The 27,348-nt window shown below is 42.0% G+C and overlaps 3 protein-coding genes across 13 annotated transcripts in view; 2 read left to right on the top strand and 1 right to left on the bottom strand.

Moving 5' to 3' along the window:
• abi1a (abl-interactor 1a) overlaps positions 1–15,529 on the top strand; it is a 47,522-nt gene extending 31,993 nt beyond the window's left edge. The window contains exons 4-12 of one of the 10 annotated variants that reach the window (XM_027273978.1): positions 843–857; positions 1,498–1,601; positions 2,133–2,279; positions 7,623–7,723; positions 8,677–8,841; positions 11,716–11,997; positions 13,381–13,467; positions 14,479–14,664; positions 14,755–15,529. In XM_027273978.1, the coding sequence (XP_027129779.1) occupies positions 843–857; positions 1,498–1,601; positions 2,133–2,279; positions 7,623–7,723; positions 8,677–8,841; positions 11,716–11,997; positions 13,381–13,467; positions 14,479–14,664; positions 14,755–14,930 (1,263 nt within the window). In that variant the 3' untranslated portion in view covers positions 14,931–15,529. The remainder of the gene's footprint in view (positions 1–842; positions 858–1,497; positions 1,602–2,132; positions 2,280–7,622; positions 7,724–8,676; positions 8,842–11,715; positions 11,998–13,380; positions 13,468–14,478; positions 14,665–14,754) is intronic. The other 9 variants (XM_027273980.1, XM_027273979.1, XM_027273981.1 and 6 more) reach the window with 9 other exon arrangements.
• Positions 15,530–16,333: 804 nt separating this feature from the next.
• pdss1 (prenyl (decaprenyl) diphosphate synthase, subunit 1) lies at positions 16,334–21,344 on the bottom strand. 2 transcript variants are annotated; one of them, XM_010752764.3, is made up of 11 exons: positions 21,087–21,344; positions 20,013–20,080; positions 19,662–19,794; positions 19,438–19,568; positions 19,164–19,305; positions 18,974–19,085; positions 18,783–18,892; positions 18,602–18,682; positions 18,340–18,453; positions 18,160–18,240; positions 16,334–17,855 (listed from the first exon to the last, which is right to left on the bottom strand). In XM_010752764.3, exons 1-11 carry the CDS (start codon positions 21,228–21,230, stop codon positions 17,715–17,717), a joined length of 1,257 nt encoding a protein of 418 aa, XP_010751066.3. In that variant the 5' UTR covers positions 21,231–21,344; the 3' UTR covers positions 16,334–17,714. The 2 variants fall into 2 exon arrangements, with proteins under 2 accessions (XP_010751066.3, XP_027129813.1); XM_027274012.1 differs by lacking the exon at positions 21,087–21,344 and having other exon boundaries at positions 19,662–19,819.
• Positions 21,345–22,032: 688 nt separating this feature from the next.
• On the top strand, positions 22,033–27,341 carry LOC104936694 (UPF0061 protein YdiU). Its single transcript, XM_010752766.3, has 19 exons — positions 22,033–23,173; positions 23,257–23,375; positions 23,458–23,586; positions 23,667–23,731; positions 23,818–23,874; positions 23,953–24,051; positions 24,412–24,479; positions 24,565–24,652; positions 24,751–24,820; positions 24,981–25,053; positions 25,138–25,221; positions 25,315–25,444; positions 25,531–25,575; positions 25,664–25,745; positions 25,852–25,944; positions 26,162–26,238; positions 26,325–26,368; positions 26,461–26,540; positions 26,627–27,341. Exons 1-19 carry the CDS (start codon positions 22,924–22,926, stop codon positions 26,747–26,749), a joined length of 1,776 nt encoding a protein of 591 aa, XP_010751068.3. The 5' UTR covers positions 22,033–22,923; the 3' UTR covers positions 26,750–27,341.
• Positions 27,342–27,348: the final 7 nt, after the last annotated feature.

The following is a 27,348-nucleotide window of genomic DNA, read 5'->3' as shown; positions in this document are numbered from 1 at the left end:
GGACTTTACTCAAGTATTTCCAAAGCTGGTTTGTGCAGTAAAAACAGAGATGCAGAGATCCAGGAAGATAAGCGAAGGCAGTAGTAGGCCTTGGCATGACCCAGATTGTGAATTAAATCTCGTCTAGCTCTTGATAACCTGAGGAGAGTGAAATCTGAACGTGAAATCTGCCGTGCGAGATCACTTCGTACCAACCTGTGCCTTGAATTTGCTTCTGGTTTCAATGTCTTTCTTTCTTTCTTTTCTTTCTTTCTTTCTGCTCGTGGTCTTGTGATGATGCTACAATGCTTTCTGCAAAGGCCACAGGGGAAGCTGCATTATAGATGAGCCACTTGACTCTGCAGTTGTCAAACCCCACTGCTATGTTGGCTCTATATTCTCTTTGACATCGGCCCCCACACGTGGTGGTTTCTTCATCGCGGGCAGTAATGTGACAATCTAAAACTACTAATACGCACAAATATCAATCGAGCGCTCACATATAAGCTCTTTAGACGCAGCTTTTTTTATGCACAGAGATAAATCCTTTAGTCTCAGACGCCCTGTTATGAGATAAGACTTGTTTCACTTGTGCTCAATAGACGCTGCAGTTTACGTCCAGCCTGACTGTGGCACTGGGTGTGGTACTGTAAGTAAAAAGAGAGCCGCTGTGTTTTCCTTTCGGTAGTATGAGTTGACCTGCCCGGGTCTCGCTAAATGTTTACTCAGTGTAAATACAACGAGGAGTCATTTTTCTCCTCCTCGCCTGTACTTTGACTTTTACTGATCCGTTCAGACATGGTCGTTTTGACTTTCTCTCTCTCTCTTCTGTTTTTTTCTTTCTCTCTCTTCGCCCACATAAGTGGCTAAAAGCCAAGGTAAGTGTGGTTTGTCACATGACCCCCTTTTACTATCATGTATTATTGATAGATCTGTACAACTCCCTTTCACAGCAAACCCCTCTATACATGTGGTTATCGTTGTTACTCCCCGTGTTACTCCCATTAACAGCCCTGTACTTGTAGTCCTCTTAGCCCCGGAGCTCATTTTGAGGCTCTGTAACATCCTCCCTGTTAATTTACCAACTGTGTATGTTGTCATTTACTTTACATGTTGTGTAGTTGTCCTGTAGTTTATTTTAAATTCCTTATAGGCTTCCCAGATAAAGCATATACTGTAAAGAATTATGTGGAATTTGCAACACTGGCTTCAGTTTTTTTCAGTTTCTTGGCAGTTTGTTAAGATGTTTTGCAAGAAGCCTTGTTGAAACAACCTGCAGTTTTCTAACCTGCAATCAGCAGCAAGCAGCCTGTGACTTCAGTTAAACACAAGCCGGGTTGGCATTACATAACCGTCAGCTCAAATATGCATGACTGTGCCGTTGAATCATCTGGGCAGCCTATAATATTTTGATTTTTGTCACACCGGGTAGTCCTCGCCCACACTGTCGTCGTCTGAGAGGAATTCGTTTGTTAAATAAGCGTCTCTGGGTTCTTCTTCTTCTTCTTCTAACCACAGCAACATGGGAACAATCAGTCAATCAGAGGAGGAACACTATCGAGGACCAATCCGCCGACGCAGAAGCCGCCGAGCCCGCCCATGTCAGGGCGTGGCACGCTTGGGTAAGATTTCTCTTTCAGTCACCATGAAAGGAGGACTGATCCTTTTAATTATGAAACACTGAGTGCAAATTTGGTTTGCGGGGGCGATCAAAGAACATGCAGTTGGAGTACGTGCCATGTTTATTTATTTATTTGGCATTTGTGCTTTTTTAAATCAATAAATCTCAGATCAAGATGCTCCAGGACTTTATGATTTTAACTCTGTTGTCGTGTTTTGTGGTTCGATATAAAAGAACTCAGAGAAATTCAGTAACAAGAAAAGTTTTGGAACTTGTATGTTGTTGTCGGACATGTTTCACGCCCTGCTGAACCCTGTTTGTCGCCTGATGCTCAGCAGCAGTCACCGACACTAATCAGATATTAATTTCAAGGGTAAACTTCCAGCCTGTAGCACACAGCGCCCAGCTGGGCAAACTGATTGGACGCTCTAGTGAGCACTGCCTCACCTTTTTTTTTTTTTGGGTTTGCACAGAATTATCATCACTCTCGTCCTTTTTTATCTATTTATTTATTATTTGCCTTTCGGTTCAGGCGCAACACGTCCTACAAGACCCTGGAGCCGGTGAAGCCGCCGACGGTGCCCAACGACTACATGACCAGCCCCGCCCGGCTAGCAAGCGGCCAGCAGCACAGCCCGGGACGCACGGCGTCGCTCAACCAGAGACAACGCACACACAGGTAGATAAGAAAAGTCGGTCACACATGCACAAACTAGTGCTGAGGTTATTAATCGACTATTTTGCTAACTGATTAATCTTTTAAGTCGGGTATCAGCGTCTCAAATGTGAGGATATACTGAAATCTTACCGTCTTGGACATGTTGGGCTTTATGAGCTTGATATAATCAGTCACTGGTCTGGTCCCATAAAGCAGAAGCTTACTTAGTGCAGATTGCTGCGGTTAGTTAAGTGTGCTTTGAATTTTAAATAAATTACCAACAGGGTCACCAGCAAAACATCTCCACAGCATCACTCCTCCTCCTCCAGGCTTCACAGTGGGAACCACACATGCAGACACCATCCGTTCACCTTCTCTGCGTTTCACGAAAACATGTCGGGCACGACCGAACATCTCAAACCTGATGTCCTTTTTTGGTGTTAGTCTTCCTCAGTCGTGGTTTCTTTGCAGTTCTTTGCAATTCAACCATGACGGCCTGATTCATGCAGTCTCGTCTGAGCAGTTGACATTAAGATGTGTCTGCTAGTTGAACTCTGTGAAGCATTTATGTGCTGTTAACTGGTGAGTTCTGAGGCTTATAATGTTTTTAACAGACTAAATGATTCAACAAAAAGAAAAATAAGAAATAAACTTGTCGATAGAGACACTAATAAAGACGCAGAGACACGATGACTTGTGCTCACATTTCTTTGTGGACACATGCATATCTACATTAGTTGAGATACTTTGAGCTACAGTACCAGATCAATACACACACACACACACAGTCAGACATGCCAAGTCAAGTCAGGTTTATTTTTATAACCTAAGACTCTCTGAAAAAATTCAATAAAGTAAAAAAAAAAAGTGCAGAAAGAGCAACAGAGGATGAATCCCTTCACTAAAACAGACCTGCAGTGATTGTGGTAGAAGAACTGCGATACAGAAATATAAACTTGCAGTACACCTCGTACAAAATGCAAAGAGAGAATACACCAATGAGGACTTGATGTGTACAAAACGTAGCATATAAACAAGATAAATAGCTTCAAGTGAGGAGATTATATTGAGTCAGTGTTGTCTTTTTTTTATATCAAATTGATAGCCAGACACCGCTGATATGTTTTAAGTTTGAGATAAAAATTTGCACGGCAAACTTCGCGGATGAAAGTCTCTGAAAATCTGCACGGCTTTTAATTGGAGATCGATACAAGTGCTTCATTCTTTTTCCCTCATTTTTGGAAAAGTATGTGGAAATAGTGTTACACTCAGTAATGTGAGGAAAGTATCTCTCTACAAACCACCGGTTCTCCTTCATGCCAGGTAGTTCTGATCTCTTCACTGACTTCAGCAGTTTAAAACGCTTTCGCACCTCTTCTTCCTCCCCGATGCACTAAATCCAGCATTTGTCTGACAGGCTTGGAGGGTCTCTTACCGCAGGCCTGAATCACTCTGATATTAATATCTGTAAAAGCCTCTGATATAAAGTGCTGTATCAAAAAAAAAACAACCTCTAAGTCAACTGCAGCATGGAAACCCTTGAACACGACTCTCCGAGTATTGTTACGTCCACGCAGGAAACGCCGGAGACGCTTTCATCAAATTTGAGTTACGAGTGAGTGAAGTCGCCTCATTAGCTAAAAAGCCTGTTATGCTGACTGCGATGCTCATAAATATTACAGAACTTTTCTAATTTCCCCCTGACCTCGCCACCAACTTCTCGTTTATGTTTGCACAGAGCTGCTTATTCACACAGAAGTTCCTCCAGTGTTTTCTTCTGCTTTAGGTGCTGCGGGGATGTACGCCAAAAACGCAGCAGAGGAGTTGATTTTGGAAAAACACAGCCCAACATCAAGACCAAGATCAGACACTTAGATCGGTCAGATCTCTCCACAGTTGGCCTGAAATGTCTCTGAAACTGAGACTTGACTAAACTAAATCTACCTGTTGTGTTCTAGCTTTGTTTATTTCATGTACCAGCTTCTAAATCTGAGTCTGACTTACAATTTAGGCTGCAAAATAATGACACAGAGAAGTTTTAATTTGGTTTGAGCAAGTAGTGGTTGAGCGACAAAGACAGTGAATGAGAGTGAGGGAGCACCCGCGTCGATAACACCGGTTAATCAGCGAAATAAAAAGTTATTTCCTGATTATTTCACAGTGGTTATATGCACAAATAGACAAAAGACTCCTCACCCCTACATACCGCCGGACAACCCTGCGACAATTCTTGGCAGGCCGATCTCTGAATACACCCATATCGATTTAAAACCTCTCCAGGTATTTTTGTAATTTCTTGGCTCCAAATGTTTAAAGTTTTTGGGGCCAACAGCAACAAACGCAGATCCTTTTGACCGTTCAGCATCACTGTCAGACCTTCAAAGTCGAGATGCACCCGCCCTGCTTCAGCTAATATTGCTGTGCCGTCACTATTTGATTACACAGGCTTGAAGTCGGCTGTGCTTATTCAGCTCATCAGTCTCTGCCATCCTCGACTGAGGTCTGAATTCAATATCGGCATCTGCTGTATGTTCCCTGTTATTATCTCTCATCACTCTGCGCGAGACATTACTCATATGCAGGTATGATTGTTTTAAGGTAACATGTTTAGTATGCTCGGTGATCAAATTTGATTCTTCTTCTTCTATCCAAACAAGCATTTACGATAGTGACGACTCTGCGGATGAAGCGTACATCAACACGTCATGAATTATTTACTGAAAGAAGTAGATAACCGCGTGCAGCTTCATCATCTTGTCATGTCAGGAGGGATTAGACTTGCCTTTGCTGCTTTTTCTCAACAACCGTCAGCTCTTCATACTCTCATTCATCCTTTCTTTGTCCATTTTAAAGCAGATTTAAAAAATAAATTACAGCATTAAGCCGGGGACCTTTTTTGTTGCCCATCTATTTCTCATAATGTCCTGCGATCGCTCTGACAAAGACATGATGAAGAAGAAATGTAGCTGAATAAAAGTACAGCACCACACATTAAAACAGCAGCTCATATTCGCAAGGTGGATAAGAAATAACTCAAAGAGTCGTGAAGTCATGCCGGTTCATCTTACATGGTGGGAGTAGCAGCAGTTTGAAGCCTTCACAGTTCACTGAAAACATTTTAAAACATTAAAAATAAAGAATTATTTCCATTTTTATCATGAGAACTTTGGCATGTGGGAGTAGTTTAAGTCTTTTTGGACTTTAAAGACTTAAATGAGGCTTTTCAAATATGCAGGTTAAATATATTAACTGTAAAGTTTTATATTCGTAGTTTGCTTATTTCGTATTAACTTCCCGTTTCCCTTCTCGGCAGTCGTGTCGTAAATAACTATTACTGTATATTGGTACTTTTTTTGGGGAGTGGGTTGGGTTAGAAATAGATGAGTAACATTCCCAGCATATTATAAATTCACACAGAGAACAACACTGTGAGAAATAATCCCCATGTTTTATTAAACTTTCTTTCTCCAACTGGACAAACTGAAGAGAAGACTTCCACCTCAGCAAAACAAACCGTCTAGCCAATTAGCCGTGAATGCTGTTGGTTCAGATTGTTACTTTTTTAATCATCTTAATTGTCATCAAACCTTATCGTGACCTGTCCGCAAGCTCAGCATGTTTTTTTGGTTTTTAGCTGAGTAGTAAATGTCTCAAAATAGACTCTGAAAAGAGAAGAGCCCTGATCGGAAACCACTTTGCATTAGATCACAGTTTCTGGTTATTTATGCACGCCTGAAGCTTCAATAACGAATATTTCTCAGCTTCGGTGAAGCTCTGTGCTGCTTATGTGGCGTCACATCCCGTCACAAATAAAGAGGCTGAATGGGCGAGGTGGAGCAGGAGAGATGGAGCTCAGTGAATGTTTTGAAACAAAGACTGACGGATGAGGAAAGGCAAGAGATAAATGGGTTAGCAAGGATACGGCTGAGTTATATACAGGGATTAGGACGGATCAATCCAGAACATGCGGATGGGGGAGTGAAGTGTGGCGTTCACTTCAAAAGAGGGATGACGTGATATTGTTTAGCCTTTACATCCCCGCAGACGCTGCCACCAACAATCTTCAGCGGGGTTACCCCTGCCGGTTGTGCCTGAAGAGCCCCGGGGCTCAACTGATGTGGATCAGAGAGGTGGAGAGGGTGGGGAGGATGATGATGATGAGGGGAAGGAAAGGAAAGGGGATAAAGAAATGTTGGGGGAGGTGGGAATCCTGCCGGGCGAGGGGTTCGAAAGACGAATGGGTAATCACTTGAGGAGATGAGAAGGAGAAGAAGAAGGAGGTCGAGAGATGTTTGGGGTGAGAGCTGTGGAGTGGGATCAGTTGAAAAGCAGAGGATGAAAGAGGAAGGGGGGGAAGGTGGAGCGAGGAGGATCAAGGCCAGTGGGAGAGCGGGAGGGGGGTGGAGGTTTAGTCGGTCAGGGCATTGATGTACGAGCCCCGGGGTCAAACACGGGGTGAAACGACGCTTATTCAGGCCACTGCAGAGCTGACACACATGCTGCATTCCCACGTCGTCTATCCGCAGAGCTGGGCAGTGTTGATGCAGCCTTTAAGAGGAGTGGTCCTCAAACTTTTTACACTATGTACCATCTCAGAAAATATTCATCTCGCCAAGTATCAAAACTTTATTCAGCTACCGTTATACATCTATTTACTCTTACATATCACACGTTATAATAACCTAAATCTATTAATTTGGGGTCAACTCATTTTCTTTTCTGTTGATTGTCACTTTTTTGGTCAAATAACTGAAGATATTAAATGTTAGGATGATAGGAAACTGAGATAATTTTGCTTGATAAATGTTATTATTGTTAGATGTTTGATAAATGTGGAATTGCACCTCAGCTCGGCGTGTGAATCACCGTTCTCGTAAAAGGTGTTAAGCGTTTTGTCGCTTTTTAGTTCATTCACTAAAAAAACTACAGCCGAGCATTTGGATAGACTGTTTGGCAGAGGATCACGTCACGTACGACAAAGTGTTTGTTTTGGATTCGCTCGTTTGTTTTGGACGTCAGCTGCCAAAATAAAATCAAAACGTATTATTTGACTGAAGGTTGTAAATTGGTTGACGTGTTTTGAGGACGTTCTGCATTGAAAAAGATGGAATATTTTATCGTGTTGCTGACTTCACTCGAGTGATTCATGTGTTGCTCACCTGGGCGTGTCGCTCTGCGCCTCAGTCCTAACAAGAAGAAGAAGAAGAAGAAGTGAAAATATGGACAGGCATTTACAGTCTAAATAGGACACGAGCATCACAGCGTCTGTATATCTGCAGTGTTACCTGCTGTGCAGTCTGAACAGGTTGCCCTGAATAAAAAAACCTGATGTCCTCTTTCCCTTCTGTCTCTCTCCTCCCTCAGTGGAAGCAGCGGGGGTAGCAGCAGCAGGGAGAACAGCGGCAGCAGTGGAATTGGCATTCCCATCGCCGTGCCTACACCCTCCATCCCCAACTCTGGACCAGGTGAGCTTTGCTCGGCTGCAACATCACCAGTTCATTAGGGTTTGGAAACTCCAAACTGTCCTGGAAAAAAAACACTTTGAGTATAAACAAGAGCAAAAAAATGTGACTTATGCTCCAAAAAAAATCAGTTTGTGCACTGGGAAACTCTTTATCAGTTGACGTCCGGTCTGTTTGAGCGGTGTGAAAAGAGATAACGCTCTTTAAACATTGACAGACTACGCTGAGTTTACTTTGTGCATACTTTCAACAGGAGACAAACTACCCAACGCTACATACTACGACTACGTGCCTATGTGTGCATAAAATCTGCATAATTTAGAAATCCGGAGCAACAAATGTCAAGAAAACAAGTGTTATTACTTTCAATAATATACACACATTTATGCTGATAATAAGCATTACTTGACAAGGTGTAAATGTAATGTACTATTTGCAGAAAGTGAGGCTACGCTACACACAAAGCCTATGTTTACCAGACAGGGATTATGGAGGCCCATTGTGTCCCGAGCACAGCTGATTCTCTATCCGACGGCGTAAATAGGCCAAGCTGCGTTAGGCCTGCTGCTTTGTAAGGCCCCCCGTGTTTACATATAGTACTGCATTACACACACACACACACACACACACACACACACACAGATACAACTGCTTTCAACTTTTTTATAAATTTAAGTTTTGAGTTGAAGAGGAAATATTTTAAGGTTGTCTGTTCAGCTTTTGTTTTTTTGTTTTTTGTACCTTCAGTGCCTAACCAAAGCTCTCTCCCTCTTTCTCTGCAAGCCGGTTGCCATGGAAACACTCAGTTCATACCACAAAGAAATGTGTCTATGTGTGTGTGTGTGTGTGTGTGTGTGTCCTGAAGCGCTCTTGAGTAAAGTGATGTGGTGTTATGTAACAGCGAGGACCGACTCCGGCTCCAAATGGTCACTAATGTTAAACACTCCTTTTTTTAGTCCCGCCCATGTCCGCTCCTCCGGGAGCGCCTCCTCCCCCACCCCCTCCTCCTCCTCCTGCTCCTCCTGCTCCTCCACCACCTCCTACCATGGCCGGGTTCAGCCCGCCAGCACCTCCACCACCACCACCACCACCTCCTCCACCTCCACCTCCAGCATCTATAGGTGAGACTCCTCGGACGATCGCCGCTCCTGACCTCTCCGGCGGTGGATAATCGGCAGGTCTACTGTGGGCGCCTCGTGGTTGGAGATCGCACAAATGAGGGTGTTTACAGTGTGGCAGGTGTCTGACGGTGTGTACACACTGCAAGCAAGAAGATCTGGTTATTTCTGTGTATGAAATAGGCCAAAATAATGAGGCTGCATTTAAATTGATGAGTAAACAAAGCTGCTGGGAAAAAGTACTGGTAATGAAAATAGGCACAACTTAATGCTTACCTGACACTTTAACAATGGATACAGCTGTTCTCCAAACTTAATTTGACATGTCGCATTAGTCTTTCTTTTAATCGTCGTCCATCCGCACAGCAGCAGGACTCCCTGGTTATTTAGCTCTGTAGGAAATGACCTGCTGATACCGATCGTCCTGCTTGCAGTGTGAACAAACATGTACACGTTGAAGACACAACAGGTTACACACAATAAATAACAGGTGTCTCAATCCTCGGTGGTGGTGGTGGTGGTGCTCTGCTTCCTCATTCTTCAATTATATGCTGTGGTTGTCTAATAAAGAAGTCTCTCATCACCTGAGGCGAAAGTTAATTGCACCTGTCGGCTATAATTGACATAACTTTTACAACCTAAATTTAAGAATACAATTTAAGGCCTCCTGGCTATGCAATTAATTTACCTTAAGGGCTTTGAGACTTCTTTTACACAGGTGTGTTACTGTTTTAAATGATTTTTTTAGTTAAAGCTGCATCAGGTGAAATAACCTGCGACCCAGAAAACACATTTTGGCACATTAACCTAGTTTTAGTGTTCATGCACTGAATTAAAACAGGTTGCACCGCACAAATTAGTTCATACGCGGATATTAATCGTTACTATTTAATATTTTCAGTAACCAACTGACAAAACTAGCGTTAGCTTGCTAATACATTCAAAATTGAGTTTAATAACAATATAAACTGGATAGATTTTAAATTACATTTCAGAGAAAATACAGAACATGCCACGCCAATAATCTCAGACTGGCTAAGTTACCAAATATCACCTTTTTATTTGGTCTTTTGGTGACTTAGCTTAGCTATCTTAGCTCACATCAATTAGCATGTTCCAAATGCTTACTGTCTTTTAAATAAACAGGCTTACTAGTAACTTTGACCCACTTTCCCATGTAGAAACACTGACACTAACAATAATAATGAAGAATAAATGAAGAATAAATAATAAAAGTCATGTTTATTTGGTAACTTTGGTAGCTTAGCCTAGCTAAGTTAGCTTATCTCATAGCTTATCTCGTTAGCATGTTCAGCTAGTTCCTCTTTTAAATAAACAGGCTTACTAGTAACTTTGACCCACTTTCCCATGTAGAAACACTGATTATAATAATAATAATAATAATAATAATAATAACAATAATAATAATGAAGAATAAATTATAAAAGTCATGTTTATTTGGTAACTTTGGTAGCTTAGCCTAGCCAAGTTAGCTTAGCTCACATCAGTTAGCATGTTCTAATGCTTATTATCTTTAAATAAACAGGCTTACTACTAACTCTGACCCACTTTCCCATGTAGAAACACTGATAATAATAATGATAATGCAGAATAAATGAAGAATAAATAATAAAATTCATGCTTATTTGGTAACTTTGGTAGCTTAGCCTAGCTAATATCAGTTAGCATGTTCAGCTAGTTCCTCTTCTAAATAAACTTACTACTAACTCTAAACTTCTCGTATATTATTTGTCACCTTAAAACTGTTATACTGTAATTTATATTACAGCCGGTGATGCCACAGTTACTTCCCGTTATCATAGTTAATCACCGTTTCCTAGTAATGAGTGTCTAGTGAATCATTACTTTGAATTTATCTTGTAGTTACTGGATTAACGATTAGTCCAGTCCATGTGGCGGTTATAAAACCTTCTGCCTGCTCGTTAGGTGATTTATTGATACCTGAAATACAAAACGAGCAGAGCTAACAGTCATTTCTGAGACAGCTAGACTCTAATGTGATTTCTGAATAACGAAGTTTTAAAAGCAGCTCTTTGAGTGCTTCAAACCTGATGCAGCTTTAATTTACACAGAGTGATACCGCCTTTGATTTACTGTCAGAGCTCAGGAAGGCTGAAAAACATCCAGCTGTTTGATTTGTACTAAATACTGTGAGTGTATGAGTGTGTGTGTGTGTGTTTGTACAGCAGCTACTTCTATCTGATCGACTGCAATCCTGAGAAAGATGAAGCATGTTTTTTATCCTCCCAAACATCAACGTGCAGCTTTTTTCAGCTAATGATTACTTCTTGTCGGTGACAGTATGGAGAAGTTTGTTTGCTCCTGTGTTCCTCTGAAGCCTCACTTCCTCTGGTTCCACCCATCCCTATCTGAAAGCAGGGCCTCTCCTCCGAGACTGTGCCGTGTTATCCAGAAATGCGAAACAGGAAACGCTTTCTTTAACCCCTTCTCTCCCTCCCCGTGTGACACACAAACTGCACATATTTCAGCAGTATTTATCATTCACGATCACTTATAATGTGACGTTACGTTTTACCGGCAGCTCTTGTCTGTTCTGTTGCCGCTCTCTTTTCTGCTTACTCGATCTTTCCCTTCAGATTCATTCGGATGACCTCTCGGGACTCTTGAAATACGTTTGTACTGTATTAATTTACAATCTGTGTTGCTTCCCTAGCTCACCTGCTTCCTTTTGATTGGTTATCGATTGCCTTTTGATGAGGTGTGGGGCTCTAATCTGTTTATTTTCTTGATGATTCATGTTCTGCTTGCTTTTTTCCTTCCCCTTTCCATCTCCTCTATCTATCTAACCCCCCCGCTCTTCCCTCTTTGGTTATCTTTCGTTGGGTGTTTTTCTAGTGGTGGCCCCTGGGCCTGGTTTGGGACCCGCTCCAATGTCCCAGTTTGGAACCATCTCGCGGCAGATTTCGCGGCACAACCCCTCCAACTCCTCTGTCTCTATGGTTTCGGCCACGGGCACCTACCGCCGGGCGCCGTCGGTCACTTCCCAGTTCTCCTTGCAGCAGCAGCAACAACTACAGCAGCAGCATCAACAGCAACAACAACAACTACAGCAGCAGCAACAACAACAACAACAGCCTCATATTAATGGAGGCACTCCTGGCTATGGCCAGAACTCAAGTAAGGCCCTTCTGTCTCCGGTCCAAGCCCGCTTTATCGATCACTGAAGCACCAAACGTCACGTTTTTACTTCACTAAATCATGCACAGGCACAAACTAAAGAAAGCTAACCTTTGTAACCGCAGACCAATACTTCATGTTTCCAAGTGAGTCACTGCTTTATGAAGGTCGAGCTCGCATTCATGTCAGAATTATTGACTTTTACTTGAAGTCCTTGCAGGTTAAGGCTTTTTCATCTGACTCTTTGGTATTGATGCAGATTGTCTCGTCCTTGGGTTTCACAGCAGATACAATGCAGAAAAACGATGCCTGCCAACAATGCGTAGCTGCAATGTTGGGGCTCATGTAAAGGAATGGTCAAAAGTTGGCGTAAATGTATTTCTCTGTGCATCCTCTGGATTTTAGGTGAGGTACTGTTTGTAAATTTACATCTGGATTGCCTGGATCATGACGTCCAACCCAGCCCATGAATAATTTAAAGTCTTGGAAATTGTCCAATTGACCCCAGGTCAAGAGAACCTCCTTTAAAATAACCATTTCAGGGTTTTCAAGACTTGTTAGCTACTGCTACTTCTTGAGGGAGTCAGGTGACCTTTCAACTTGCTGGAAGGACTTCTGACCGATGTGGTTGCAGTGTATGGGTTGCGTTTACACCTGGTCGAGGTCAGATCGCAGATGTGGCCGATCGCATTCCAATCGTAACGTGTTCAGTGTGCGCTCGTAGATTTAGAAAGGATTTCCAGATGTTAACACCAGGTGTAAATGAGTTTCTAGTGTCTCGTATCTATAAGACAATCCTCAGCCTCAATGCACAGAGCTTAGGTCCCTCACTCAGGATTGATTGATCTGGAGTTCTCCCTAGAACAAGGGAGTCCAGCAGGCTTGCCTGGGATTGGGGTTGAGGTTGATAGACATCCAAGGCAAACAGTGCCTCCTTCTGGTTGTTGGCAGCTCTTACTTCTTTAGAGGCAAACGCCTGATTGACAGAAATCAGACATAATCCGATGCTGATCCTTTTGGCCTCGGTGATCCAAGTGAAATCTCATCATGCTCGCAGACATCAGTGAACTTTCCCACGTTATATTTGTGTCCAATTCGTGCTGTGGCTACAGACGACGGCGTGAAGGAATATGATTATTGCTTCGATAAATTGATCATCTTCTCTTTGAAATGTTAAAGATTTGGGATTTATAAAGCTAGACAACAGATAACTCACTGCTGCACATCACTCTGTCCTGTACAAGCTCACGATTCTTGCAGTGTTTGTGTCCATGTTGTGTTTGCTTGGGATCGGGGTGCACTCTTTAACTGTCCTCTGTACGTTCTTGGTGACTGATGGGCTTTCTATGTTTTTTTTTCTGTCTTCTCTCTGCTGGCTTTCAGTGTCTATCGCTCCTCCTCCTCCCCCCATGCCCCAGCTGACTCCACAGATACCTCTGACTGGCTTTGTGGCCAGGATGCAGGAGAGCAGTAAGTGAAGAGGCTAAGACATACTTTCCTCCTGATGCCTGCCAACCATTCCCCATTTCCAGAACACCCAGCATGCATCGTGCTTGTTCATCCCTCTCCCCCCGTCCTTTGAGAACAATTAATGCGAACTTCTTGCAACAATGAACCAATCCAGGAATGTGTCTCATCGTCGAGTGTCCTCATGATTTATGTAACTTTTCTGCTGTTTGGAGACGGATTCATTTCTTCTTTCTGTTAGTGTCTTGGTAACAATAGGGGGTAACACAAAGCTGCCAGAGTAATCCCTTTATTTTTAAAAAATATGTGCAGTGCAATAGCAACCAAGCGACCTCGTCATGGCCGCCACCTACTCAGCTTTTTTGTTATTTAGTGTCACGCTGACTGAAGCTTGGTATTCATGCGCTGAATGTTCTTGTAGAGCTGCACGGTTGAGCTGAGGTGAATGATAATGTTTAAAAGGAAGAAGTGCCAAGGCCCTGCAAACACAGGGCTGAAGAAAGATGGGGCTCTTTGCTTCCACCTACTGGTTTGAAACCTGCAATACCATCAAATATTACAGTTGAGCAGCTATTTGGTAGTTTACTCTTTGACCTGGAAGCAACTTTAGAGTCCTGTGGTGGCTCAAAGTTAATGTAATGTTAGATAAAGTTGATTTTAAAGGCGTCCACGTACCTTTTTTCCAATGTAGATGCCATCATACAAGTCTGTAACCTACTAAATAGCATGACTCTGCATGAAATAATCACCAGAAGATCGTTGAAGTCCAGTTTTTACCACGTGCATGTCTGGAAAGTGTTTCAGAGCCACAAGAGGAGCACAAACTCCTTAATAGGATCATAAATGTCACATCTTTGTAAGTGGGAAGTCCTAAGTATCTTCCATCTTCTGCATGTCTTCTCATTAATTCTGCATGATTCAACCGCCGCTCTCCACCACCAGCATCAGGCTCACGTTGACCGGTGATGAACCTTTTAGAAGCTTTGAGTCTGACTTCCTGTGTCTGTTTATCAGTTGCAGATACACCCACTCCACCTCCACCACCGCCTCCAGATGACTTGCCAATGTTCGACGACTCTCCTCCGCCACCACCGCCTCCTCCGGTCGATTACGAGGAGGAGGACGCCGCCGTCGTGCAGTACAGCGACCCCTATGCTGACGGAGACCCACAGTGGGCGCCCAAGAACTACGTGGAGAAAGGTTTGCTCAAAGCACGAACAGTTTCGGGTTGACGCTCGAATCTTGCGCTGGGTCTCGTCCTGAACAAACGTCTCCTCTTCTTGTTTTCAGTGGTGGCCATCTACGACTACAGCAAGGACAAGGACGACGAGTTGTCTTTCATGGAGGGGGCGATCATTTACGTCATCAAGAAGAACGACGACGGCTGGTTCGAGGGTGTCAGCAACGGCGTCACCGGACTGTTCCCTGGCAACTACGTGGAGTCCATCATGCACTACGCCGACTGAAGGGACCTCGCAACAGTACAGTCTATTTATTCAGTCATATCATAATCCACTGAGAGACTGACCGCCGCAACCTTGACTCCTGAGACGCATAGACATAACTGTATGATCCCCTTTTGATATGAAAGAATGTTCTTTCCCTTACTGATTGCAAATAAAATGAAAAGTAATATCTATTTAGTTTTATTTTGGTGTTATATGGGCGGGTGAGGGACATTTATGGAATATGTTTAAAAAGAATTGGACTGCACGTGCTCATGCCGGTTGAACTCAAAGACGATGGTCACGCAGCTGAAGGATGTACGTCGTCATCTTGCCTGGACTTTAAAAACAAAAAACAAATTCGCAATTCGGAACTGAAACTTTTTTTTTTTTGTGAACAAGAGTATTAGCTTTGATGGAACAAATAAAAATGTTAATGTCATGTTAAACACCTTCAGTTGAAGTGTTTGTACTGTCAGTTGTGTATATATAATGTGAGCTGCAGCCACTTGGGTTTATGTAATGTGAATTCAGTGAATGTCGATTATGATAGTTTTCATTAGTGGTGCCCTTCTCGACTCCGTAAAAGGCCGATTTTGCTAAATTAAAAAAAATACACAGATGGCCTGTCGATGATTTACAAATTTAAATACTGTGTATGGTATTTCAAAAAAACACAAATCACTACTACGGAAAAATCAGTCTTGGCGTTAAAGCATGCAAAATTTTAAGAGATATAATGTAATCTTAAGTTTATCGACATTATGCTTCCATTATGTTGTAAATGTATTCACCTTTTTGATTTTTATTACACTGTTGAAATCACTGAACTTTTTTTTTTTTTTGGTGGGACTCTCACAGTTTCACCCTTTAAAGTCCGTGTAAAGAAAGAATAAATATGTGTTCGGACCAAAGAAGAAAGCCAAATTTGAATGATTAAAAATATCGACAAGTTTATAAAATTAGGTGTCAAAATCAGGTAAAAATGAATTCTCAGCTCCAGGACTGTGGGGGCGTGTCCGCATGCCCTGCGTTCCCTGAAAGCGACTGAAACGTGTCAAATGAGTTCAGAAAATGACATGACAAACTTTGAAACACTCTCAGCGAGATTAATTCATCTCTATCTCTCTGCTCAGGGTGGCCTCAGCGTGTCATCGGGCCACCCTTTTAAGGACCGCCCACAAATTCCTGCGACTGAAAACTGTTTTAAACTGTAACGCCACATTTCATGATGTATCAAAGTCTTTTCACGTGTTTTCAGCAACTATTCTCCAACATGTTTAATGTATTTTAAAATAAATCACGGAATTGCCTTTACACGGACTTTAAATGCCGTTTCGAATCACGAAAATAAAAAAAAATAGTTTACTTTTTCATGCATTTAGATCTGTTTTGAAGCAAGGACACATTCCAGATATTTTTTATTTTTTTTGGCTTATTATCAAGCATTTTTTGAGATTGTCACATCACTGTTATTAACTTTCTACTAATCCACTTTAAAAACTCGTAGGATCCATTGGTAACATTGGCAATAACGGACTCCTTGATAGATAGACAGCCGGTGGTGTGCAGTGATAGTTAGACTGGAATTGTCGTTGCCTGACACTGCCATGAGACAATTCAGCTGTAACGTAGACCAATAAACAACCTCTAATACCTCCGCAACCTTCACCAAGCAACAACGACCTGCTCTGGGTTCAAAAGGACCATGTTGAATGCTCTGAACATGAAATCCTCGGGGCTGCACAGGTGTACATATTTTAACTTGAGTAGCCGAACAATATTAGGTTTCACTCAGGTCTAAGAATCATCTTTATGACATTGTATTTTTTCGTTGTTGGCCCTCAAACGTACATCTAACATGACCTTTTTTTTTTTCAAATGCATTCATCATTTCAGGATACTGTAGCTAATGCCTTGATATTTTTGCCCGTTTGCTTTAGTATTTCCAATATTAAAAAAACGACGTGTTCCGGCTCAATTTCACAAGTAGAAATCTTGATCTATCCCTGTCTGCCCTTCATTTGTACATATAATATGTTGATTGAAAAATTAATGTACAGTCTTTTATAATAAACAATTCTATGTACAACATGCATGTGTGGTCACTTTGGAAGGAATTAAAAAGGAAGCGAAGGCTCAGCTTAAATAAAAAAAACAACAACTTGATAGTTTTATTGAGTACACAGTCATTGTAGATGTTAAGGCCTTGATTGTTACGGGGCACGAACCGTATGACATTTCACAAGTCAAAGAGACTTTTTGGCCTCGGAGGTGTGGACGGATCTCGAAACAAACACACCAATGACAAAGTCTCATGATTTCTTTTTTTGTTTTGTTTGTTGCAACGCCGCAGCTCAGCGCTAGCGTGTAACAGACTGTCGAGTCGCAGTCAGCTAGTGTCGAGGCCCGGGAGGTCGTTGCAGTTACAGTACTTGGTTTTCAGTGTCACCATCCATTACCATTATAATATTTCAAATCATCACTCCAGGATTTTACTAAAAAAAAAATGTGTTTTTTATAATATAAGCAACTCAGCCTTGTGTATATTTTGGTTTTGGTTGAGAGAGCCATGAAACATTAGCTCAGAGAGACCCCTGCATGCTGTTTTGATCCCTTAATTCTGATTAAACCTTCTCACAAATCACTTTACTGCCATGTGCATCCAAACTTGGCACTAAAATCAGCACCAGGGATCCGTCTGAACCAAACTCTCCGTGACGTCTCCCTGCCATTTTGGGTGATGGGCAGGCCGAGTTGCTTTCCCACAGGTAGCTGCCTGAACTGAAGCCCAGGAGTGGAGGTTCACTTGTCTCTGGTGAGTACCATCTCAGTGAGCCTGATGAGAGCGTCTCTCTCTGGCGACGGCCTCAGCATGCTGACCTGCCTAATGGCTTCTTGACAGTAGCGCTGGGCCAGGTAGTTGGTCTGCTGCACGCCGTCGCTCTACAACGGAAGGAAAAGTTTAGCGAGGATGTTGTGTTCTACTTCTCTTTCACAGTTAAATGAATACCCCTGATAGGATTTTTGGACCATCAAGTAGACAGTTGGGGCAGTAAAAGTGCAAATATGCACCTTGGTTTTGACATAAACAACCTCTAAAAAGGAACACTGTCTCAATAAAAGCCACCTCCTCCATCACCAAGTCAAACTACACAGCTTACGTGAGGTTTTAATGTGTCGTTTTAAGGTTTTGATCACACGAGCAGATGTTTTTAAAGTCTAGTTTATTGTATTTGATTGGTTGTACCTGAAGGACGTACTGCCAGGCTCGATCTACGTCTCCTTTAGTGCTGAAACGTCTCATGATCATTGCGTGGAGCTCAGGAAACTGCAAAGACAGAAAGACGTTGGGGTTAAAGACTGACAGCAGATGGTGACGCGTGGCGAAAAACACACGACCCAGCTAAAATTTTGATGTCCGTCTCACCTGTTGACAAGCAAACAGGACCGGACCGGTGGCCAAGCCCAGTTTGAGATCTGCAGCCGTGGGTTTCCCCAAGTGGCTGGCTCCTGATGTGAAGTCCAAGACGTCATCCACCAACTACAGGACGGAGAAAAATGAACCCAGTCAATCATTTTATACTTTTAGACGTTCAAAATTCGATTCATGTCGTGCCAAATCGAGCTTTGGGTCTCACTTATCAAATAAACTATAGATATTTTAAGTCCAACAGATAAAGAAAGCTCACCTGAAATGCGATGCCAACATTCTTCCCGTACTGATAGGCTATTTCATGAACTTCGGGATCAGAGTTCACGAGGATGGATACCTTAAATCGAAGGAAACACAGTCAACAAAAGGCAAAAAGTGTAGAAGCCGAGGCTTTTTTCCAACTATGTGATATTTGTGTGGAGACAGAACGTACATACTGCTTTACAACTGTTCGCAATAAGACTCGCCGTCTTCTTGAAGGTTTTCTCGAGGTAGTGTTTGAATCGCTCGTTCTCGTTCTCTTTGGAGCCCAGCTGCATGAACTCACCTGGAGGCACAGTCGGCGTACATTAGATCAGTTTGTTAATTAGTTAATGGACATGTTAGCCAAAAAATCTGATTACCGTACCTCGCACCAGGTCCTCTATCACCTGGGACAACACTTTAACCACAGTTATGTTACCAATACGAGCCAAGGCCATGGAGGCGGCCGAGAGGATGAAATCTCCAACCAGGATAGCCTGAAAGAGAGTAAAATAAATCATATTTATATCCTCAAAAAACATACAGGAGATCTGGACTGACTTTAGTCTCCTTACTTTTCTTTCTCCCCACATATTATTGATGGTTTTCTTCCCCCTTCGTTTATCTGATCCGTCTATGACGTCATCGTGCACCAGGCTGGCAGTGTGGATCATTTCTGAGATCATAGCTATGGCCCTCTGCCCCGGGAGCAAATCTCTGCAGAGGACAAAGGCCGACGACAGATCGCATGATGCGAGATGAAATAAAAACCCTCGATTATACTTCATGTGATAATATAAGAGGGTGTGGTGCTCTTATAGATGTTACAGATTAAACATAATAGTTTACCCAGCTCTGTTGCTGTGGATGTTGAGTGCCCGGGCCATCAGGACGACTATCATTGGTCGGATGGCTTTGCCTTTGCCATCAAAGTAGTAGTCACATAGAAACTTGAGCTCTTCTTTGGATACAAACAGCTCCTGTGAGGCAGAGGAATGAAATTCATGTTGTTTATTTCAACTATCATCAACTACCAAGCCAGACTCCGAGTCCGTATTGTATTGAAAACGTACCTTTCTGATGTCGTCGTATAAACTCTTTAAATCGTTCTGGGCTAACGTGAAGGGGTCCTTCGGCTTCGCATCGCTGTGTATCGTTCTGTAGCAGCAAGACGGTATCGTGTGAACCAGCAACCGTGACTTATGTCTGCAGAGAAAGACACAAACAGGAACTGTGAAAGAAAATGTCAATTGTATTATTCGACGGGTTGATGTTGGAGCTGCATCTTCCTGACGTCAACAGAAAAAAACCCTGCAACTATTTCATGTTATTATGAAAATCTCGGCTTGACATTTAACCAAAATTGCAAAATTATAGTGTGTTAAAAACTGCAGTGGATAGTTTGGTCACAGTGCAAAACTCACCTGGTGAGGGAGGATGTAAAATTTAGAGTATTTGGGTTAATCTGTGTTGATAGCGGTGATGGTCGCCCCTGAAATGTCAAAGAACACGACACTGAAGGACTTTAGAAATGAGACGACTTCAAACAAACATCATCAGGTACACCTGTACAATGTAATGCAGCTGTTCATGGAAACTACTTTTACGAAGCTCAGAAAGTTTCAGTTTTTGTTGACACCGTCAGAAAGGTAATGAGTCTACTAAATAAACCTTATTTTAACATTACATGTACGGAGTTGGACTTGATATCTTAACTTCAAATATCTGTATGATCTGATGTTACTTTGAATTAAATCACATATTTCATGCCGCATATGTCACTTAAGCGAGGACGAAGTTTAGTCACAAAGTCAAGGAAACTTTAAAGTCTCTGTACATTTCCTTTAAGGTAACAAAACCAGTTTACAGAAATGTAAATATACTGATATTTTTTAAATATTTGTTCATGTGTTTCTTGGGAATCTGGAGTAACACACGTGAGTCGTGTCAGCTTATTTTTTAAAAGAGGTTCTTTTACAATTCAAAAATGTTTCAAATACAACAAAAACATATAGATTTTTTTTTATTTTCTTCCCAAATCCTGCAACCCTTTTGTACTTTACTACTTTATTTTAACATAACATGTGTTTCTTGGGAATCTGGAGTAACAATGTCAATGTCAAATGAATGAATGAATGAATGAATGCATGGTTTGAATCCAGTCTGCATGAGTGTGCATTGATCAGATGTTGGTTAGTTGGAGGTGACCAGCTTGCTCAGTAAAGGACAGAGCTTAGTGTAACAAACCAGGAGCAGGTCTTGACCTTTGTGGCAGCTGAGCGAGCTTTGAAGCAGCCTGCAACAAGTCTCTGCACGTTTAAGAAATTCTTTTAAAAGAAGCAGCAGCTCCTGTTGAAGCAGCTACACTGTCAGTGACTGTCACAGCCGACAAACTGATGAACCAGGCGCGCAGTGGAAACATCTCAGAGGTGTGTGTGACCTTCCTGTGTGTTTGACAGCCCGGACCAGACGCGCTGCGTAACCGGCCACAAACTCACCTCGCTCCTCGGTCCGGAGCTCCAGGGTGACCGCCCCAGCGAGGACACACACCCGCCGTTAAGACGCCGAAATGTTTGGCGTAAACCCGCGTTAGGACACCTCGTACTCCACCTCCGGCACTGGCTCCACCACGGACCCGCCATGTTCCGCAGCGGCAGCGTGCATCAGGACTGGATGTATGTGAACGGAACCGGAAGGAACGGCTGTCGGTTGGTGACGTTGCGCAACAAGGAGTTAGCCGTTGGAAGTTGAAGAGAGAGCAGCTAACGTCCTTTAATATTTAATATTAATCCAAATTAAAGTTTTTAAAACAGAAACGCGGCGGTGTAGACGTGATGTGGCGTTATGTGTTAATAAAATGAAGTTATAAAAATATGTTATCAGGAAATATACGACCATATTTGGGGGGACGAGGCTAGTAGTAGTCTGGTGGCTAAGAGCTAAGCTAACGTAGCTGCTAGTTCCAGCTAACTATGCTATATGAGATATTTCGATAATAAAACGAGCTGAAATATGTTTTACAGTTCATATGGTGTGTTTTTAGTTATATTTGTTTGAATACAGCTGACAAAAAGTTAATAAAATAGCGTTTTTAGTGAAGGTGGAAGTATACGACCATATTTGGAGACGAGGCTAGTAGTAGCCTGGTGGCTAAGAGCTAAGCTAACTAGCTGCTAGTTCCAGCTAACGCTATCAATGCTAACTATGCTATATGAGATATTTCGATAATAAAACGAGCTGAAATATGTTTGACACCCATTCAACGGTTCATATGGTGTGTTTTTAGTTATATTTGTTTGAATACAGCTGATAAAAAGTTAATAAAAGCGTTTTTAGTGAAGGTGGAAGTTACGACCATATTTGGGGGACGAGGCTAGTAGTAGCCTGGTAGCTAAGCGCTAAGCTAAAGTAGCTGCTAGTTCCAGCTAACGCTATCAAGGCTAACTGCGATATTTCGATAATAAAACGAGCTGAAATATGTTTAACACCCATTCTACGGTTCATATGGTGTGTTTCTAGTCATATTTGTTTGAATACAGCTGACAAAAAGTTAATAAAATAGCGTTTTCAGTGAAGGTGGAGCAGTTGGATGGTGTGCTAACTAACTTAGCATTGGGCGTTTTGGTGGAAAGTAGAGAGAGCAGCTAACGTCTAAACTTTAATATTAATAAAAAATAATGTTTTTAAAACAGAAACGCGGCGGTATAGACGTGATGTGCTGTTATTTATTAATAAAATGAAGTTATAAAATATGTTATGAAAAGTCAACAGGAAATATATGACCATATTTGGGGACGTGGCTAGTAGTAGCCTGGTGGCTAAGGGCTAAGCTAACGTAGCTAACTAATGCTAACGCTATCAAGGCTAACTATGCTAAATGCGATTTTTATTGGTAATAAAACGAGCTGAAATATGTTTAACACCCATTCTACAGTTCATATAGTGTGTTTTTACTCATATTTGTTTGAATACAACTGACAGAAAGTTAATAAAATAGTGTTTTCAGTGAAGGTGGAGCAGTTAAATGTGTGCTAACTAACTTAGCATTGGTAGTTTTGGTGGAAAGTAACTAGTTAGGTACATTTATACACATATTTTTTTACACTTAAACACTATATATATATATTAGTCTACAAAACACTACATCTATATAGTATGATAGAGTAGTACTAGTACATGTACAGTAGTACATTTAAAAGAAAAATAGTATATTTTAACTCCAGTTTAACTCTTTAGTAGGTTAAGATATGATGCACTTTAGCAGTATATGAGGTGGTTTCATGTTAATGCATCAATATATGAATAATACATATACAGAGTACAGGTTTAGAATACATGCTTGCTCACAGTGCAGGTACATCTGTAGAGATGTCCAGCGTACACACAGTGTTAGTCTTTGCTCTGGTAGCAGCAGTCAGTGTCACACCTGTATACGCCCTCGAGTCCTGCCAAAGTACTGACCGTGACTGCCACGGTCATGACAAAAAAACGTCACCAGACGCCATCAGATCCAGGTGGAACGTGAATGCTTCAAACCTCATGCAGGATCTGGACCAATTCAGCGTGTCCTGCACGAAGCTTATAGGTAAAACTGGATTCATAATGTCGTTACAGGAAGGTCGATGCATGCAATGAAAGGGTCACCGTCATTCTGTCCTCTCTCTGCAGATGCATTCCCGTTAGACGAAGTCGATGGAAACTTTGTTCGCACTGTGAAGAACTGCATCTTCTCCAAATCCATCCCAACCCCGCTGAAAGGCCCGTTAAGACTGGCAGCAGTCTCCAAGGTGGATGTTGTAATATCACCATGAGTACGCACTGTGTTTTAATAACACAACCATCCACTTATACTTCAGCTTGTCTCAACAGGACGTCCTTGAGGGGATCTTAAACGTAGACATGGCTGTAACGCAGTCTGAGGAGTTCCTGCATTACGCCAGTGGTGGCAAGCTGCTGCCAGGATCTGTACCGCTTGCACACAGATATGGAGGTCATCAGGTAGAGTGTGCTCTTTAAAGATAATAAAACTCGTGTACAGACTAGATCTGATCACAGTGTGTGATGACTATATCCATCAGTTTGGCTACTGGGCAGGTCAGCTGGGCGATGGTCGAGCACATTCTCTGGGTCAGTATACCGACAGGTAAGAGTATTTTTGAATGCTTCTTGTATATTTAAGGTGCACCACCAGTTAAAGATTTATTATTTACCAAATCAAATGCACCACAGGAACGGAGGAATATGGGAACTGCAGCTCAAAGGCTCTGGCAAAACACCTTATTCGAGGTATGTTTGGTTATTTTTCCCGGCATACACTTTTTTTGTTCCCTCTTTCTTTCTCATTGTTTTCATCTGTTCATACAGGTCAGGAGACGGCCGAGCTGTGATCCGTTCTTCCGTCAGGGAGTTCCTGTGCAGTGAAGCCATGCATTTCCTGCATGTTCCAACCAGCAGAGCTGCCAGGTGAGGCACAGGTGGAGCTCCTTCTTACATGGTGGGAGTAGCTGATGTATCTGTTGCTGAAGGGGGCAGTCCAGGACAGAGCTGACCCTCTTGACTAGTTTGTTGAGTGGTGCGGATGCCACCATAGGGTCATCGAAGGTTTTTAAGAGTCCTGCACACTCCAAGGATGTCTGTGTTGTCCAACCAGTTTAGTTTATCGTTGTCTCCCACCATCTCAATATTGAATCCCTGGATGTTCATCCATTGTGATCCTTTATTTGTATCTTTATTTGTGTTTGACCCCTATGAAAGGACAGAATTTGAATCAATGAAGCAGACGCACCACGTTCTCCTGATCTGATGTCTTTGCTTTGTTTTTAGTCTAATCGTGAGTGACGAGCCGGTGATGAGGGATCAGTTCTACAATGGCAACGTGAACACAGAGAGAGGTACAAAACATTTACTCATTATCACATTAATCACGTTTAATTTGTGTCTTCTGTTTTAATCAGAGCTTCTTTTTTTTTTTATCAGGAGCTGTTGTTCTCCGGTTAGCAAAGTCGTGGTTTCGGATTGGCTCTTTGGAAATTTTATCTCAAAGTGGAGAGATAGATCTCCTGAGGTGAGTTTCACCACGTAATGTTCTTTTCTTTACATTTTATAACCTCTTATTGAATACTAAAGTACAGCTTGTAACATAATTATGTTCTGTTTTTTTAGAAAGCTGTTAAACTTTGTGATCGATGAGCATTTTTCTTCAATCGGTTCAGATGATCCAGATAAATATTTGGTGAGTTCAGTCAAAAAATTTTTGTTTTTTTATGGGAATTTAACTGTTAAAGAAGCTTTTCATGTCTCAGAAACTTTACACTGTAGTAACTGTATATCCGTACGTTGTATGTTGTTTGTTTCTTACTTGTTTCATCCTTCGTATGTTTTTATATTTCCAGGTGTTTTACTCCACAGTTGTAAATGAAACAGCACACCTGATTGCCCAGTGGATGTCGGTTGGGTTTGCACATGGTGAGCACCTAACCCGTCTGAACATTTATCACAGTCTTTACCAGCATCTACTGATATCCACTGTGTTTATTATCATCACGACAGGCGTGTGCAACACGGACAACTTCAGTCTCCTCTCCATCACCATCGACTACGGACCGTTTGGCTTCATGGAGTCGTATAACCCCGGTGTGTACCCACACTGCATTGTCGGCGTTTCATCAGAATAACTGAACTGTCTTGCTCTCGTCAAATGTCACAAACGAAGCTGTGATGTTTCAGATTTCGTCCCCAACACGTCCGACGATGAGGGCAGATACAGCATAGGAGCTCAGGCCAACGTCGGGCTGTTCAACCTGGAGAAGCTCCTGACGGCTCTCAGTCCCGTGCTCACTAAGAAACAGCAGAAAGAGTACGAAGAACATTTTATTCTTCTACTTTTTACAAATTTAAATATATTTTGCATATTTTTGGACTTACTCCTCTTTTTTTTTTCAGGGCTAACGTTATTTTAAAAGGATATGTTCATATTTACCAGATGAGGTGAGCTCCACGTGTTCCCGCTATATCCAAGCAGGATAGTGCAGTAATATTATATTATTTTCCAGCCTCAATTGTGCATATATTTCAGGTTTCACCAGCTATTTAAAGCTAAACTGGGGCTCCTCCGCGATGAGGAGGACGATGGCTACCTCATCGCCTTCCTGCTTAAGGCAAGTCAATAACAGATGTTTAACTGTGTTGCTCTCCATCTATTAAATCAATTTAATCTCACCGGCTGTGTACAAATTAGATTTTTTTGTGTGTTTGTCTCCCCAGATGATGGAGGACACACAGTCAGACTTCACCATGACCTTCAGGCAGCTCGGTGAAGTTTCAGCGCAGCGGCTTCACAACGGGAACTTCACACAGGTGGAGCTGTGAATGTTTTACATCCCTGTGTTTAGAAATTAGAGCAGCAACTGTACAAGTGCAAAAAAGGATTTAAGATGCATGTAAATGACTGATAGGCATAGTGAATTAGTGTTTTGTTACTATGCAGGCGACCCACATGCGAAATATGCAAAACAAGTTCATGAATTATGATTTTAAATCCTCTTTTTATATTTATCTTTATGTTTTGTGTTAGATGTGGGCTCTTGAAGACTTGTCCTCCCACCGGCTCTTCTCCGACTGGCTCAGCATGTACCTGCTCCGGCTTGGCAGGTAACGCCAAGTTAATTTTGTAATTTGGTCTGCGAGATGTTTGTGCTAAACTCTCGTATTCAGTTTAAGTTGTTTCTTTTTCTTAGACAGCAGAATGATCACGACTTGGATCGTCAACACAGGATGAACAGTAAGCCTCTAAATCTACATATTTACAAATCAAGTGTTGACCACAAAAGATGACAGGAAGCGCTTCGTCTGATCGCCCAAAATATCTTTCAGATGTAAATCCTCGATATGTGCTGAGGAACTGGATGGCAGAGTCTGCTATAAAGAAAGCAGAGATGAATGATTTCTCTGAGGTGATATTTAAATTATATTAAATTCTTTAATATAATAAACTTTTCAAGTTGTTTTAACCTGCTGTCCTCTGTGTTTCCAACACTAGGTGGAGCTGCTGCACCACATCCTGTCCTCTCCCTTTGTTACACAAGAGACTGCAGAGGAGGCGGGCTATGCAGCAAGACCTCCACTGTGGGCTAAGAGGTTAAAGGTCAGCTGTTCCTCATGAGCGACTCCCGGATTGAGCAAAATACTAAAAATGAAGACAGATCACGACCGAGCTGAGCTCTTGTGGTTCATGTTGGAAACTTTCGGTCATGCTGGTGGAATATATTTGGTCCAAAATGTCAAGGTCACACCTGTTTAATGTTATTTTCTACTGAGATTACCAACCATGTGTGGAAACAGTGACCAACAAAGATGAAATACAGTTCTGAGAGCCACAAAATAATTAAACTGTGATTGTATTTCGACTGTTTGACAGCTACACACATCTTGTAATTGCAACTTGTAAACAATAAATACAAAGGTGCTACTGTGGAGGCTTGTCAGCGCGACATTTCACCCAGTTCACATACAGTATACACACATCAAAGCTTTAAAGTGGGAAATAGGTCCAGTCCTTTTTACATAGCTGACTTTACAGCATTTCTGAGGCATGATATTGATTATGAGATGGTTTCCAGGAAGGTCGATCCATCGAGTAGGTTGTACTCTATGACGGGAAGAAGAGTCGATCATTCAGTCCACACATTCTGTATGCCACCAAGAATTGTGTAACTTTTAGGTCCATTACCAAAAATAATAACATATAATCACCTCAAAAAA

Source organism: Larimichthys crocea, chromosome XXIII, assembly GCF_000972845.2.
Source record: "Larimichthys crocea isolate SSNF chromosome XXIII, L_crocea_2.0, whole genome shotgun sequence".
In the NCBI taxonomy this organism is placed as follows: Eukaryota; Metazoa; Chordata; class Actinopteri; family Sciaenidae; genus Larimichthys; species Larimichthys crocea.
The sequence above is the reverse complement of the archived record's forward strand: the minus strand, read 5'-3'. Positions and strand labels throughout refer to the sequence as shown.